Below are 18,820 nucleotides of genomic sequence, written 5' to 3'. Positions count from 1 at the left end.
TTCAAAACTTCATGATCGCTTTCTACCAATGATTTTCACCAACAGACTAATCAATTAGAAATATCAAGCCAGTAACTTCTAAGACAATAACACAGTCAATTAATTAATATCAAACAAGGTAACTGTCTTGCCTACCTTTAATAATGATAATATAACATCAGATTGATTTATAAGCAATAAGTTACGCGCCAGTGAATATCAAGTAGAGCTCATCCTTCAAGTGGAATAAGTTGAAGGAGCTGAATAACTTTGATCTATGCTTGTAATATGTACTCCTGAAGAAATACTGTTGTATTTGTAGAAGCAGGATAGCGCTACATGTAACGCGTGATGCTATCTTCCTTTAATCTTTAAAAGTTATTTTATAAAAGATCGTAATAAGTGATAATGATAAATGTGATAGTGCAGCAGCGACATTGTACTTCTATATTTTGTAGTCAGGTTTTCTGAGATCTTTGCAAAGCATCAGAAACTTTTTGTAATATTTCTTTGGACTCTGTGACATGACAGCCAACAATTTGAAAGCCCTTTAGAGTAGCAATGAAAAAAACGGTTCGAAGAGAAGTAGAAACAATTAAACTAACACGCAGCACAGCAGTGTGAGAGTTAGGTCATTGAGATGACGAGGAATTAAAGGTCAACCAGCCTAACCAAGGGGTATCGTGTTGCTCAACTAGGATGAGGAGGTCAGATAGACGGTCGCTCCTTGTAAAAAACACAGGTACTTGCTGAATCCGACCCAACCTAGTTTTAGTAACATTAGTAGAATTTAATAACATTACGATTATTTAACATAAAGATTTTTTTGGCGAAATTTCAAATCAAGTTATAAAAAGTCCATAATTCAATTATTTATCCAATATGGAATCTTCTTTATAAAATACTTTCACATTTTTACATGAAAGGTCGTTTTTTGATACCCTTGAAATCGCATTACGAGTATAAATATTAATAATGTAGTTCTTTAGCTATAGAAACACAGATGTTGTGTGCTTATCAGCTTTTTCAGAAATATAATTCCATCCAAGCCTTGTTTTAGACGGTTACAAAAGAGGTAATATTTTCTCAAATTCCAAGAACTCATATGAAAAATACAAGCATTTAAAATTCCATATTCTGTTTTAAACTTAACATTTCTCAAAGAAGCAAAAATGCTTTCAAAACGTCCAAATCGGCTTTATATTCTACATAATCAGATAATTTCTGCATTTCCATTACCGGATCAAGCGACCCTTTCACATGGCAAGACCTTTGTCTAACGCCCTCACTACTAACACATAACGTAGAGCAGTTGCCTCCGCGGAAGCGAGACGCCGCTTAACCTATTGTATTTCGCCATCTTCCTCTAAAAACGGCTAAAGTCTTGCTGTATAATTTCGTGGTAGCGGTCTGCCTTATTTTCGCTACCTTCGCATTCTTTTTGTAACTGGAGGGACGGAACTGTCTAGCTTTTTATTTATTTTCGTGTTTACTATTGGATCACGTTGAGAATTTTTCGGTTTATTTTTGGCCTCTTTTTGGCTTTTGTTTTCAATTGTGGTGGAAATGTTTCGTGCTGGATTTTGTTTTTAAGCTAAGTGTATTTTGGGTAGACGGGATTATGTTGCTGAATACTATAATAATAAGTAATCTTAATATCAGCCTTTAAACGTCCTATGAAGATATTTTTTTACCTTATCATACGATAAAAAAAACTCTAAGACTTTACTTAGATCTATACCTAACCTAATAAAGTTCCCTTCTTGAACAAAACGTAATACAGCCGAAAGTAATTTGTGAGCCACAAAATTTTGTAGGCGAAAACATGTCTGGTTTCCATGGTAACAGAGGGTCCCAAATGTTAGGATTAGCCCGACATTGTTGTGGCCCACGATATTTCACGTAGCCTTAGGAAATACGAAATAAAGCCTTTGTACAAGCAACCTCATAAAATAATGTCGACATCCCACGTGGATTGTGTATCGATCTTTCTTGAATTTACAATATTTTAAAAGAACTTGGGAAAAACTTTTTTGATTTCCATACCTATAAGTGAAAAATAGAACCTTATTGCTCAAGTTCCGCTAACTACCTCTCTGCCTATCTGCCTATCTGTCTATCTGCCTGTTCACCTGTCCGTCCATCAACAGGAATTACTTCATGGACTGAAAATAAAATATTCTAGCATCAACTTTTTCGGCAATCTCTTAATGTGATTCTGTTCATCGACTAACATAACTGACTAGACCTAAACATTCTCAGAATACTGCAAACTTTTAACTGAAGTCGCTGCAGTTGTGGAAGTGAAATAGTGCTCTACAGAGCATATAGAGCTCTCTCTTCCACAACGCCAACAGTCTTGTTGGTAGAGGATCCCAGTGTCTTCTCTTTCCAAGATCAATAAATATCTGTTATAGCAAGAAAGTTTCAGCTCGAAAGCAAAACTTTGAGCTGACTCTTGTTAATTCTGCACAGCCGGTACTGGTGATAATTACACTGGATTGAAACTTGGTTAGCGAAGCTAGTTACTTCGTGAATTAGTAGCTTGTTGGCTTTAGTTATTGAATCAAGAATTTATAATGAATTGATTTGTGGTGCTAAGTTTTGATTTATAATGTGAATGTGGATCGTTAGCATTTGACGTTTAGATAGAAGCATGTAAAATGCAAAGGAGTAAAATTATAGCTACTAAGTACATATTTACAAAAAACTACATTGCAAGTCAAGCAAATGAGCCATTCAAACAGAATTATAAGTTAGCATATGTTGATAATAGCTGTTAATTCGATAAATTAATTCAAACTTCTTGAAAGTAATTTACAGTCAGTTAATACTCTACCAATTAATGGTATCATATTGCCTTGTAAGATTATAAAAAAGAAATAATATTAATATATCAACTTTTTCCTTCTTAATTTTTTCTAAAGCACGTCTACTTAAGCGTTAAAAATAATTGTAAAACATGACAGGGAACCCACGTCGCAGGCGTGACGTAGCAGTGACCGGGCCGCTGGCTCGAGACGATTTTACGCTTCGTTACTTGTCTTGTGTCAACATAAGAACGCACTAGGTTGTATAAACGCGGTGGGAAAACGCTGCGTTTATAGTTCAGTGTTGTTTTGTAACTTTTGGATTGTTTTACTATCATAATCGTGTGAAACTAGAATCAACCACTGCCGCGTAGGCCTACCAAGTTTGTAGTCATTGGAATAAAACAGTTTTTACAGCATTTTTAGCATACATATTGTTATGATTTATCATATTTTATCAATTTAACTCATCCTAAAATTAGGTACTTTAGTTTCAGTGCAAAAAAATATCTAAGTAAAATATCTAGGCATAAAAAAAATTATAGTATTTTATATTGTTATGGTAGGGCTACTCGAGAGCTGCGTTTGATCGCGACGTTTATTTAACCTAGTGCGTATTAAAGCAACAAGCGTTTACCTTCTTGAAAGAAATTCCCTTATCGGGTTCAGTAAATCCTGTCGCTTTAATCTCCATATTATTATATGAATGACTTATTTATGGTATCAAATACTACTAACTTCATATTTTAGCGACGGAAAAACATAACATTATCTCAAGATATGCGTATTTGATATGAAATTGCCTGTTTTGATGTTACAAGGTATTGTCATCTCATTTTTGGCTGTTTGAACTTTGATTTATACGTGTGAGTATTTTTATAAAAAAGGGAATTTGAGCTTTATGACTTTGAGTTAAGGATGCATTTGTTTTAGTTATTCATTGACTTCTCGAGTCACTTAGTCTTTCTTGAATGTTTTGACCGTGATAACCACAGTTTTAGAATTTTATTCAATTGACTAGCTGTTGCCCGCGACTTTGTCTGCGTGATTCTCAAGATGTGAAAAACTATGAAGTTTAATAATAACGATCATCACAAAAATGTAATGCAATATAAAAAATTAAACACTTTTTTTATATTTAAGCTTGCTTTTTTATTTCTAAATAATAATGAATCTTGTGCGGCCCAAATACTATGAAATGTTTGAATCAAACACATTTCATCGTTTACGATACTATCCTGGTGTCAAATATTTCACAGCTGTTTTAATGACTTTTTCTTATTTAATCCCTAAAAGAGGGGTTTATAACTTTGGCATCTGCCTGCCTGTCTGTCTGTGACATCATAGCTTCCGAACGAATTGAACTATTTCAATTGAAACGTCAATTATGTGCGAGTGTTCGTTTAGACATGTTTGACAAATCGAGCCGTTTAAAAATGGGGGAGGGGGGGGGGTTGTAAGTAGCAAAATATAACAGAAGGTGTAACTCAGTCTTAGCACTTCTGCTAAAAACGTTTTGCTTTCGAAATTTTCCATTTACTAATTGGGTGGGTAAGGATTTTCGAGCACGTCTGTTCTTGGGCCGGCCTACACCTGAAATTGCTAGACGGATTATGACAGTGATTATGAGGTATCATATAATTATTATTGTACTGTAACCAAAAAGGTTAACCAGAACCATATTACTGAGGCCCCGGAGTCCGTTTGTCTGTCTGTCACCTGGCTGTTTCTCAGGAACAGTGATAGCCAGACAGTTGTTATTTTCACACACGATGTTTTCTGAAGATATAAAGAAGATGTCAAATTATTTTTGTGGACGGAGCTGGTGAAGTGAGAGTCGGGCTCGGTAACTGTGGATTTTACATAGTGTCATAAGATATAAGATTTTGCAAAATTGCACCCAGATAAACGGTTTCCTAAATCACGTTATGTTTGATTGTCCTCTTAATATTAAACCTGATCTTCCTCACAAATATTTGGAATATTTCCAAAAAAAAAAGTTGGTAAACGTGTTATCTTGGTCCCCTGGTGTTTTGGTCATGATTTGCCTTTAAATTGGTGATAAATGAATAGCGTGATAATAAAAAAAAATCAGACACCCCTTTTTTTTTTAAATGACAATGACAAAAATCTAAAGTATAGGATATGTGTAATTTGTGATATTACGACAAAGCAAATTATGAACATAAAAGTGACTTCATGTGCAAGACTTCTATTTACTGTACCAATTTACAAAGAAAAATTACGTATTTTATTCGTTAACCTACCTGACGATCATTGAAGTAAAATACCTACCGTCATCCCTACTGCATAAATGGAACTTAAATAAAGACTACATGAGGTTGGTTATGGGTTTACGCTGTCGATACCGACAGCCAAAATGAATTTTCCAGACATTGTATGACGGATGTAAGTGCTGATAGCTACACGCTATTATTAGCCTTATTGGGGAAATTTCCAAAAATATGTTCCTAATCCTCGTCGGCTTAGGGATCTCAGAAACTCATTCAGTCTCGTTCCTTCCCCTGTTTTTACCAGGCTACGAAAGAAGAAAATGTTTAATAAGTAGAGATTGCAATAAATTGTTAAAGGAATTTTTGGAAGGACCACGTGTGCGGTCTCTATAATGGCGGATGTAGACCGATCAAATCGTTAAAATATTGAAAAATCCCAGGTATCAGTAGACATTATTCTATCAATAGATACATAATGTTTATTCATTAATAGCATTGGTCTTATAGATCTTTCACATTGCATACCTATAATGCAGTTTTTATGCAAGTTTTCTGGGCTTTTTTATCCGAAATACTGTTCCAAGGTAATAATTAACTGTGTCGTTCAGTATTTTTTTGTTATGCATAATTATAGATGACATCAATGTGAACTACATGCAACTTTGGGTTGATTGTCACTACGAATGTTTTGATCTTGAAGTAGCATCGCCAACATTACCGAGCTAAAAACATAGGTATACTCCTATCGTAAATAAATACGAAATCATATTACGGCATTCCACATTTGAACTTGAGTAATTTTAGTACATCAATAAAAATAAAAAGAATTTAAGTTCCTTTCTTTCAAGAATGTACCGATTACGGTAACAATTGCATAAAAAAGCGTATTAGTTTATGTTTCTTTTATTTTACTTGTGAAATAGTCGCAGTAGGCCTATATCAGACTTGAAAGAGAATAAAATGACTAATTTTGTGAAAATGATTTATTTTCGAAAAATCCTATTATTGCTCTGCCAAAAGTCTTAAGATAAATAGCGTGATGTTTTTTTTGTGTAAATTGATGACCGTGCTGCCTACTACTCAATGGGGTGAAAATACACCTCATAATTGTATTATACGATGTTACGGGTGAGTTCAAAAATTTAAAACTTTACTGCTCATGCCCCCTGCATAGTAGCGTTATGGTTTTTGTATATTTGTTGTATCATGTATACGATAAGGTTCATGCAAAATTTGAACGAAATATATTCAGTAGTTTATGAGATAATTTGATATTTGTTTATAGATATAAAAGGCTCCTGCTCACCCCCTGTAACGAAAATCGAGATAATAAGTAAAAAGTATGTTGACCGGACCTCTTGTTGATATTCTCTGAAAATTTGAATCAAATCTATCCAGTAGTTTCCGAGATCTTTCCGGACATACATACAGACAAACAGACAAACAGACAAAAATTCTAAAAATCATATTTTCGGCATCGGAATCGTTCGTAGACCACCCTGCAATTATTCTTTTTTTTAAATATTCAATGTACAGTTTTCACTTTTCTACAATTTTATTATATGTATAGATAATGATTGATTGATTGACCACAATGTTCTGTACTTCATAATGATTTATTTTATTTTTATTTTATTAGGGAAACAAACAGATATTACATATAAACAATTACAACCATAATAAACTACACATTTATGCGGCATTTTTTTTTAGTTCTTAAACTATAATATATAAAATGAATTGAATATATTGTGTAAATGTCGTATCTAAAAAACAGTTGACCAACACAAAATCAATCTTATCCTGCGATACTGTATCTAAGACATGTTTCTTCGTTTGCTGGTACGACTAAAATCAATGTTATAAATATCTGAACCCTTTTTAGATAAACCTACTTCACATTAAGTGGGAGTGCGGGATCACGAGTGATGTATCGACACTCGCTTTTTGAACACGGATTGTTTAACTGAAACTCTCAAATACATAAATAAGAAAAAAACCTATTGTGGTAAAGGGTTTTCGAGAATAATGGGATTGTAGAGTTTAGATGTTTTTTTGTATTAAAATTACGATTTAAATAACTCAAGCGTCTTTATCGGGATCCTCCGACTAGTTAACGAAACCAGAGCGCTTTCAAAAGTGATTGAGAACCAAAATAACTCCAATGTGTCCGTTGCAACGTGTCAGTTAATCTACGGTTTGCAAATTTCAATCTATTAGTTTTGCTGACCGCTAAACGATCTGGCATTCAAACCCCTGTTCTTCACTGTTTACCGATCACCGCTTAACGCAACTAAAAAAAACTTTTTCTTTAACTTTGATTCAAAGAACACTTGTACTATACGTTTACAAATTCCCTTAACTTTCCTTTAGCCAAGTTCAGGTTTACCTAATGTCAACACTACTGCAAAAATTCTCTTTATTCCTGTACAGATAAAGTTGAAAATTGATTGAATATTGGTAAGTGATCTTCAGCCAAGTTCAGGTTTCCCTAGTCATTGTTTTACAGGAAAATAGACTTTATTCTTGTGAAGGTAAAGTTGAAAATTCATTGAGTATAGATACGTGACAGCATAATGTTCGTGGGGTCCCGATGACCGTTACTGACCTAATAAATAGGTAGTTTAGTAAAGTAATTTATCGACGACTCAACGCACCATTTATTTCATTTCCTGTACCACTTTTGTATTGAATCTTTTCCTTTTATAAACTTCTTGGCACGGAGATTTGCTGGTTAAAGCTCTCCTCTTTTAAGACTTTGAAAGTTATTCACTTGTTTAGTAGTGCATTTCGCATAAATTTAATTTCTATTAGATTAAATATAGTTTTTTTATAGGTATTCTAGAAAGAACTATTATTAAATAATTCAATACAGCTAAGATCATAAATACAGTAGAAAAACTGTCATTTATCAAAGTATCCTGTTTAATATAGAGAACAGTGTCCCAAATGCCAATATATCAAAAATAATTTACAATCGCTCTGGGCCTGGGTGTACTTTATCTATATTAAGAAATGTATAAGTATGTTTATCATTTTTATAGTACTCATAATACAACCTTTGATAAGTTTGAGACTAGGTGGCGTAGTGTACAATATTATTATCATCATTCAACTAAGAGCATTGATTCCTCGAATAAGTATTTAAGTAAAAAAGAAAACAACACAAAACTACTTCGAAGCCATTACCGCGCAAAGTGGTTACAAAATGTTATCATGAAAAATTCAATAACATTTTCCACAAGGAAGTTTATTTTTGTAAAATCAAAAGTCGTTTAGCAAACTGTCTTGAAGTTTCCAGCCAGTGATTTAAAGGTCTTCGAGAAACCGTTTTCAATTTTAAGTGGTAAGGTTTGATAAATCCGCTTTCTATAAAACTTTGTCTCAAAAAATGTTTTCCAGTCAATGTACACGGATTGTTGTATTGTACAATAAAACGAAGTAAAAAAGAGAATGAGATATAAGAGTGAGTTGAGATCTCGAGTGACGTCACTAAATCGTAATTTCTTATCCATTAATAAAATAAAAACCACGCGTTTATTTTTTTATAGTCACCATTCTGTATCTCATAACGATGGCAAGATAATAAAAAACAAATCAAGATCAAAACTCGCACTTGGCCGTTTTCTTACGCTTAGTATAGCTAACGTGTAGCTAAGCGGTTAGAAAATAGAAACTACCAGCACGGCTCAATGCTTCAAATGACACCCAGTCTAACCAAGGGGTATTGTGTTGCCCAGGTAACTGAGTTGAGGAGGTCAGATAGGCAGTCGCTCCTTGTAAAACACTGGTACTTAGCTGAATTCGGTTAGACTAGAAGCCGAGGCTAGGCCGATGATGTAGATGTGGTAATGTTTATTAGTAGCAAACACACGATCCTCATTGCTTCTAAATAATTTCGGTTGGAAATACGATATGAGTACGAGTACTTACACAATAAAAACAGCAGTAACATGATTGATTTATTTTCCAACGAAACATCACTCAAATAAAGTAAAGGAAAGACAATTGAAATAATAACATTTGTTCCGATCATGTTTTCCCTTTTATTTTAGACATAAAATTGTTTTCGATACGACTGTTGATGGAATTTTGATGAATCAAATTCTATCTGACGTACATTCGTGCAGTCTTTTTATGGCAATACTTCGATGGCAACACTCGACTTTACAGCCTAAAACATTGTTATGACTTGATTTTTACTCGAATTATTAGTTTCAGAAGGCATGAAATAGAAAACATGACATTGATTCTCATATTCAACTTTATCGGGATAATGGCCATCCAAAGTTTGTCTGTATCTAAGAAGATTGCTTTGTGGTATCGTGTAATTAATTATTTGTATCTAATCCTATACTTACGAGTATGTGGTGTGCAATAAAGAATATTCTATTCTAATGACTGTGATATCGGCATTGCCTCCGTGCAACCGTTGCTATATTCATTATCTACCCGTAAAACAAAAATTTCTCGGAAACGAGTTGTCGTACTTAGTATTGTTTTATTTTGTATAAAAGCGGGTTTACTTCAAAACGTAACACCTATTTAAAATCAAAATTCAAAGCATTAGCAGTTATTAGAAACGAAATTGTAAGCAAAATCAAACTTTATTCCCAAGTCGCAAAATTTATTATCCCTTGGGTTTATTTATAAGGAGTTGAAAACTTATCAATAATGAACTTTACAACCCGATTTTAAGTTTGAAATTTCATTGATTATTTATAGGGGTTGCGTCAGATGTACCAAGTTTAGTTACCATGTAAAAAGTTGTAATCGACCATCGACCATCGTACCATGTTCAAATATTTGTCTGAATTTATAACACGGTTCATATTTGCCAAGTGACTTGTGGAACTAGAACATTTCATTGCAAGAACCTTAAATATGGTTACAGTAAAATAAAACAGAATGAAACACTGTGGAGACGAAACATGTGGAAAAACGTTCATTGACCTCATACCTTCGATTGCATGTGACGGTGCCTTAAATTCCACAAAACAAAGATGAATAATTTGCTACATTTAATTATTTGACATAAAACAAATTACATTCCTGGAAAGAAGCAACCGATGATGGAGATTGATAGCAATGACAGCTAGTCCCCAAGACCCCAATTTAAATGTCCCACAGTTGAAGACAGGCTTCTTCTTAAATAAAGAAAATAATAATATTAATGGTTTTGTCATTATTAAATGAAACAGGAGTGGAAAACATTCAATAAGTGAAATCTTCGTCTTCCATTCCTATCAATCAAAACTCATTTCTTCTGAACTATTTGGGTAGTATGTATGGATGGTTGCCAGCCTTGACGCTAGAAATACATTGTAGACAAATCTCCTGTCGATGCCTCCGTTATCCGATGTCAGTCATATTTTATTTGAGCTCCGATCGTTTTCGGATGTTGTAATCTGTCTGTGTCGAGGCTCTTTTTTACTTTTCTGCTTCTGTTTCAACCAACGTAGTACCGGATGAGATTTTTTGGCTATTGTTGGCGTTTCAATTTTTGTAAATTATGGAGGATTTTTTTATTGGTTTTTAAATCCATTTTCTTTTTAAACAGCGGTGTTAGGCTGGAAAAATATAGGTATAAAGAAACAAAAATCGCATTAATTTTGATGAGATTTTTTTCTATCAATTCTTTTTTCTTCACCATTTTAGGCGAGGTTTGCCTGGTGTTCCCATTATCTTAATTTCAATTTGATTTTAGTTTTCACCTTAAAGATTGTCATAAACCTATATGAACCTCTCAATAATGCTTATCAGAAATGAACAATTGTCTCTTATTTGCCAACACTAACCTAGCAAATAGTCCATTAATCCAATTTCCTGTAACAAGTCGAGCATTTTCAATTCTTCATAAATAAAATTGTGTAAAACTGGCATTCCTGCGGCATAACGTGCATCCATTACAATTTTATACGATCGTAGTACTTCAGCTTTTTTATTTTACAGCCAGAGTTAGTGTCATTTGTCAAGCTTGTCATAAAGGCTTACTGCCAGCAATCAACTTGTATTAGGGAACGAATTGAATATGTAGAAATGAGGATTATCTTGTGTTTCATCATCTTGTTATACATCAGAAACGATTATTACTTGAATTACGTTCTTTATAGCAATTCAGAAGGTTTAAAGACTTCTTTTGATTAAAAAGTAATGGATTGCATTCAATTCTTTTTTATAAAAATCTTCTTTTTTTCTGGCTATCCAAGTTCATGTTTGTCGGTTTTTAAAGATATCCATTGAACTATTTAATATTAACTTATATATTAACGATACATACGTAAACCTGTATGTGTATGTACCTATTTTTATGTTATAATCACTTAATCTTTTACAGGGAAAATATTGAGAAGTCTGTTTATTTTTGAAGAGCCTCTTGCGTCCAAATTGGGATAATAGTATGCCTTGAGTTAACACGGACGTACTATAAAAGAACATGCTGTGAATTTTCCTATTCTACTAGTTCAAAATCTATCGCTGGTTAACCCATAGGTACACTAATGACCTTCTAACCTTGCTTTAAAACTAGGTTACCCCGACATTGAAAATTCATTCTCACAAGATAAACACAGGTATTATAAATTAATGTTAGTTTTATTACAGTTCAGTGTTTGCATAAGATATTGTTTATTTAAACATTCCAAGAATTCTGTTCGAATAAAATATAAATGTAATTTATTTAATCTTGATTGTTTTTGGCTCGGTGCCAGTTTCTGATATAAATGTGGTCTGTGTGTAACTGTCTCACTATTTATTATGTAGGATTCCAATGTGTTATCACAAGGGATTATTATGATAAAGGAGTATTATTGTTAACTGATTACGACTGGGTTTTGAATTGATTGGGTTTTGAAAGAAAACCGAAAGTGAAAAAATATCGTTGGGAAAAAGAATTTTCTAAGTGATGCTACTTTGTTTATCAAAACGACGCCTAATGAGTGAATAACTCAATTTTATTCAGATGTCTACAAAAATAACATTCTATTCTATACAAAACCAAAAATATTTGTTTCTAATTTTTAAAGCAAAACAATTACTATTTCACTTCATCATACATTTCAAAGCAAGTTATTAAATCCAAACGACTCACCATATAAACCAGTCTGGAAAATCGTAAATGGACTGTGAAAAATCCTTTTCAAAGTCTCATTGTTCAATGCAGCATTTTAAAAGCATTCGATCAATGAACGCAGATTGTATGGTCTAATAGAAAAGCCGCTACACCTAGCCGGGTCGACCATCTTTTGTTATACGGCATTTTAATTAAGCGCCATATTCAACGGTTCCGTACTAGTCTTATACAAGTAGGTACTATTATTAAGGTTATTGAAACAACGGAAATGTGGAACTGGTTTGCTTAGATATGAGAATGTATTGTTTCAGTTTTTAATATAGATGTCGGAATTATTCTGCATGTCTTTTCGTCTTTGTTTTGTTTTTATTCTTCTTGGAGACGTGAATAATGTTATAGTAAGTTATAGAAATAGTTATAGTTAAGTACCGAGGTTGGGCACGTCATGAGCCATAATTAATTCCTGATGAAATTTTAGTGATCAACATTACCCCTTGAAGTTCTCTCCTGGTAAGACTGCATGACTGCGAAGTCAAAGGTATCAAGTTTCGCGCTTTTAAGAAGTAAATAAACCAGTTTCCGTGTTTCGAAAGGCAAGTAAAAATGAGGATCATGCACCTGATTTGTCTCCGGTTGTGTCGGATTGCCGTACAATCGGGCTTTGAGACTAAGAGTATCTTCCAACACCTACAGCCGAAAATCGACCAGGACTACATAAAAAAAAAAAACATTTTGCGCATTTTCGCTCCACTGCAAAATGACTCAACAATATATTCTTTAACACACAATTTATAAAATTAATAACACATTTCACAAACGGTACGTGTTTAATAAAAAATGTATTTCGTTCAAACTTGCCTAGATCGCGAATACGAGGATATGACGTCACAACGGAGCGAGTTTATTTTTATTACACTGAACGGATATTGTTCGGAAGTTTGGAGAATTTAAGTTATCTTTATGTTGCTTTTATGGAGTGGTAACTCTCGATGGGGAATTTATATGTGCCTCTTGAATTTGTGGGAACTAGATGCTATCATATATTGCTTGTAGATACTAGAAACTAGCTGCTGCTAAATACTAGCTGTTGCCCACGACTTTGTCTCCTCACTCCTCACGGCAACATTAATTATTTTGCTGCGGAATGTTTAAATATTGATATTTCCTGAAATATAATTTTAATGATGTTAAGGACAACTTAACGCTTATGCATTTTCATGAGGATTTACACCGTTTCATTGAGAAAATCAATTTCGAAAATAGTGTTGTATTAGAAAAAAAATGGTATATGCTACCGCAAAGATTTTTATCAGAACTTAATGAAAGGAAAAATTCTGACCCACACGATTGTGACGTTACTGTAACCGTTGATAATAAATGATGAAATTGGACCATTAGTTAACAAAATAAGCGCGTTCAAATAAACTGTTCACCTTATAACAACGTAGCAGTACTCGTATGAGGAAAATGGCCAAGTATGAATGATCAATAATCCTATTCATTTTGTTTATCAAAAGCAAAAATAGATATTACCAGTTCCACGTAATAGATATTGATTCATCCAATGGTGCTACAGCTGAAATTTTCATGTTAATTTTTCCGCAATAGTTCAATTCGTACTTTGGAATCGAATAAACAGAAAAGTTAACATTTTGGTGAAATCTTTACACAAAGGACTTCAATCGGACCATCATAGAACACGTTACATAATATTTTAAAGTATTTTCCAAGTACAACAAAACCAAATTGGACTTAAAACCATTCCAATTAGAATACATTATCGTTTGTAAAGTGAACCCTCTATTCCAGAACTGGGAAGCTGCACTACCCCACAAATGTGTGCGGGCCACTCTTCGAGGAGGAGTTGGAGTTCTGGGGGTTGGACTCCAACCAGGTGGAGCCCTGCTGCTGGTCTACCTACAGCATACACAGGGACACACAGGTCAGAAACGATTTCATCCACATGATTGAGGCAGCAATTGGGAGTCCAAGAAATACTGGGTTATTAAATGATGTAAAGGTTCACTCACGCGTAATTGTCGAGATTGCCTGACTAGTCGGTCGAACCATAGGTAGGGTTCGAACCTAGTCTATCAGTCCCGTTGCACCGTTGTGTCATTTAAAAATTATTAATCATTCTTACGATAGTTACTATAAAAAAAACTGGCTTATTAAATCTATTTTCTGTCAATTTTGCTATAATATGGAAAACTAATTGATAAAGTTGGACTGTTTTAACATTAATTAGACTTGGCTTGTTATGAAGAAATATAGTTCCATAAATCATTTTGAAGGTAGAAGCTCTCCTCGTTATTTAAAGCTAGATAGGAATCTAGCTTTAAATATTCAATCTAAATTGAGGTATAATGATCACTTTAAGAATGAAAACTATCACAATTTTCAGCTTTTCGTGCCTTCACACCTAAGGTTTTGATCGTAAGGGTCACCTGATGTGCCCTGAACAATTGATTTCCCATTTTCCTCGAAGTGTTAAGATCGAAATGGATACGAGGCCTTTATGAAAGGGATAATTGGGTCTTATATCCGGTACTCTGTTGATTACCAGGAATACTCTCTTTGGGAAATTATTTTTGAGGAGGTTTTTTCTATTTCAGCACAAAAAGCATATGTAATTTATCGGTAATGAGATTTCGAACGCAATTAAAAAGCTTTAACACTTACCATTAGACATAGGATGGCAAATTAGTCAGAGTTTTTTTTTACTTCTGTATTGACAAAAAAGACAAAACATGGATAAATTAATGTAACAAACGTTTGAGAATTGACAAGTTTCTTTGTACACAACAATGAGAATGATTAAGTTCGTTTTCATTTACGATTCTCCTTTTCTGAATCCCAATCTTCCTAAGGTTCTTACTTTAATTTGGCAACAAAAGCCGAGTATTGACGGAACGTTCGGAAAAACGTGTAAAAAGTAATCGACGAAGCCTGGCTCCACAACTTGGCTAATTGCCAAATTACTGAAGGAAATCCATTGATCTATCTTCACGAAGATTAATTATTGTAGACGAAACTTATTTAGAAAAATTGTAATTCATTTCAGTTTTAATTTGTTTGTTTTTTTTTCGTGGAGATGAGAAAACATTAAGATGTTTATGGCTAATCCTAAAGGCTTAGTTTTTGTGTTAATGTGTATTTAACCGATTTTTGTATTTTACGTTATAACTTCGGACTGAATGAACCGATCCTGTAGAGTATTTTATTAACTGTCGAGAAATAGCTTTTATTTGGACACATTAGTCACCTATCAAGTTTAGCTTAGTAGTTTTTAATTTAAAGTCGATTGTATGTTTTTGTTGTTAAAACAATATTTTGATACTTTTTGATATTACCTAGTTTAACAGAAGAGCTTCTAATAGTGCGTAGAGGGGTCTGTTTTTAACTTTTGAATACGAAACCTTAAAAAGCTTTACAAAAATCCAATTTTTTGAAATAACTACAGCAGTAAACATCGGCACTCCGGGCATCGGAAGCGCCGGACTGGTTTCAAAATTCAAACGGAATGCTTAATGATGTGCATTCTATTGCGCTGTCACGCGTCCAAATGTGAACTGTCTGAATCAACTACACATGTTTACTCACAAAATTTTGATCAAGTTTAGGTGTTGTCGAATCAACTTAGGGCTTAATTTATCATGACAGGAAAATAAAATAGAGACAAACAAATGTGCGAGAGTGTCATACATTTTCTTTGACTTGTCAGCTCAATACATTTGCAGTTTGCACTTTGTAAAATGGAATTTGTGTGACTGTGGCCTATTTTCTAGTGCGGGAAATATGACTGACAGTTGTAATTTTTATTATGTTGTAAAGATTTTTGATAGAGCCTTCGACCAATTTTAAGATGGTAAGGAATTGAGTTTTGTAAATTGTTTTCGAAAATCAACGATTCAATTGAGGTTGAAGTGCCACTTATGCTGCAGATAAACGATTTTCTCTTCGTTTTTAATGGATAGGGACCTATTTATTGGACCTTAAGGTTTGCAATCTGATTCAATACGGACGGTCTTATCGCGATGGTTGGGACATATTGTTTAAAGATAGGATTTTTTATACAAATTGATTACATATATAATCTGGCCCGAAAGAAAAAAATGAAGGGGCTGAAAATTCTTCGGTCTGAAAACAACATTTTGCAGGATAGTTTATTTTTGGTTTTCATTCCTAATTGGTAAAACGAAACTAAGGAATAGGCTTCGATGTCTATCGATCTCTCACCGGGCTGGATCTCATGAACCGTGAAAGTTTGGTTGGAAAACAAGATGCGTTTTATTTATAAAAAGAAAACAATTCGAATTTGTTTTTCTTTAGCCTATTTATATGGAACCGTCAGTATCGCGAATCAAAATCGCTCTTGACCAGATTAAAAAAAAAGTTGATCATCAAAATACTAGTAACCTGAAGGTCAAACCGGGTATCACATTACCTAGCAGTTAAAAGATAGGACTCTTTTTATCTCTCACACTGTATATACTCATTCTATTAAGCATACTATTCTCAATATTTTACCACATGTGTTGGAAGCTTTGAACACTTTAACATCCCTTTATCGTCTATCCGAGAGCTGGGCGTCAAAAACAGGTGTCATTCATCATGATGGATGGATCTGTTCAGGATCCCACACTCTCACAATAATTTCCTGAGACCAAGTTTTTCCAGACTTGACAGATATTCTTTGTGTGATAGTGAACGATGAAAAAGTATGTCGAAAAATTAATTGAGGACTTTATTTTTTTCTTATTCCTTAGATCAGTTCCTTTTCTTCCAACCAGTTAGTGAATGGATCTGGCGAATTTTTGAAAATGGCGATATACTTTTTAATTTCTCAGTTATTGGATGTCATCATTTGTTTTAACTCCAAACTATTTATCACTGGGACAATGATCTTCCTTGTATTTTTCTCAAACATCTCTAAATACCCCAGGCTACTATTCAATGCCTTTCACGCAACTAGTAGCATGTAACCAGATATACTATTAAAAATTACTATTACCCGTCATAGAAAAATGGCTCAACGATTCCCTAGAAAAGCGGAAAAGGGATTAAAACTAAAAACATACGACTACTGTTAGTTCGCGGTCACGTTTGTATCAAAGCCTCTCTAAATTTAGTTATTAATTTACATCACACCGCGGGAACATTTAATCCAAGCCACGTGTTGCTCATAATAACATCTATATAATAGTGGCTCAAGGTTGAAGATTTCCGCGAAAAAATCTCAATTTTCTGAACGATATCTGAAGCTTTATTTGTCTTAACGTAAGTGATTCCACGAATCTTTGATATTTATAAAAGGGCAGAGGTATTGACTTGTGAAAACAAAACGACTGCTTCATTTGTACTTTTGTAGCTGTCATTGATATTATTTAAATAGGGTATTATACAGATATCAAATTAGTCTGTATATTTTTTTACACCATCATCCTTTTCCCGGATTTAGCTAAGTACCAGGGTTTTACAAGGAGCGACTGTCTACCTAACCTTTACCTTTGGAACATGATACTCCTCAGCTAAACTGTTTGTCAGACTTTCTAGCTTTTGACTAACGCCTGTCAAAGATGTAGGAATAACAGCCGGGGCCCACAATTTAACGTGCCTTCCGAAACACGGTTTAACTCGTTATGACAAAGATGGTCACCCATCTATGGACCAACCGCGTCAAGCATAACTTAACCTTTTTTTTTTAATGGGACTAGCCCGCCACACATGCCCGTCATTGCAACTCCTGTAAGCCAGGATCTACAATGAAACCAACGAAAACCACCGAAACACTTAAGTTCGGTGTGTCCCAGGGGAAACAATTAACTGCCTTGGAACCCGCAACGAAATTAATCAGAAATAGTAAAGAGGAGGAGTAGGAAAAAAATGTTCCACTTCCCTCCATAGCAAGCGGGAGACAAAAGAAGAACTTAACCTGTGATCGATCCACTTATAGCTTAGCCACAAGCTCTTCTAGGTAGATTTTTTTATCTACCTACCTAAAAAGAAAGAAATAAACCCGCCCGTTTGCCTCCAACATGTGTCTCATTAGCCATCAAAGCAAAACAGTTGACCTTTTCAAAGATGATTTATTTCTGATGCTGTTATAACATTTACACAACAACAGAAATAACTAATGAAAATCCACAGTTAAGTTAAACAAAATAGACTTAGTTGTTACGCTCGTAAAAATGACGAGTGACTGTATTTAGAATATTTGTACGGAATCCTCATAACGTGAGTCTGACTCGTACTTGACTAGTTTTTATCCTACCATGTTACTCATATTCGAAAGTTGGTAGGTATGTATGAATGTATAGATGTTTGTATGTTTGTTCCCCTTTCACGCAAAAACCACTGAACGAATTAGACGAAACTGGTAAACACACAGTTTATAACCAGGATTAACGCATACGATAGTTTTTATCCCGATTTTATGTTCCCGTATTTTCAATTTCACAAATCGTTCGCTGACGCATCTCGTTTACAAGATACGTAACGAAGCCGCTAGTGATATTGTTTTCATCAGAGAGCTAATGTTTTGCGTTACTTCACCGATATTTGTAGTGCTCTGTTAATCCGACGCAGTTGGAGCGGATGTAGTATTTTATAGGGTATAGTCGCTTCGTCACGCCGTTTGGTGTGGGGCGCCGAAATACACGGACTAGTTTTCACAAGCCTATTGAATTTTCATTAACAAAAATTGTCTTCCGTAGTACCTAAGA

General features: G+C 34.1%; 1 protein-coding gene across 1 annotated transcript in view; it reads left to right on the top strand.

Moving 5' to 3' along the window:
• LOC113497146 (potassium voltage-gated channel protein Shaw-like) overlaps positions 1 to 18,820 on the top strand; it is a 201,049-nt gene that overhangs the window by 53,027 nt on the left and 129,202 nt on the right. Inside the window, exon 3 of the mRNA XM_026876543.1 lies at positions 13,905 to 14,037. Coding sequence (XP_026732344.1) covers positions 13,905 to 14,037 — 133 coding nt within the window. The remainder of the gene's footprint in view (positions 1 to 13,904; positions 14,038 to 18,820) is intronic.

Source organism: Trichoplusia ni, chromosome 9 (assembly GCF_003590095.1).
Source record: "Trichoplusia ni isolate ovarian cell line Hi5 chromosome 9, tn1, whole genome shotgun sequence".
NCBI classification, from domain to species: domain Eukaryota; kingdom Metazoa; phylum Arthropoda; class Insecta; order Lepidoptera; family Noctuidae; genus Trichoplusia; species Trichoplusia ni.
The sequence above is the reverse complement of the archived record's forward strand: the minus strand, read 5'-3'. Positions and strand labels throughout refer to the sequence as shown.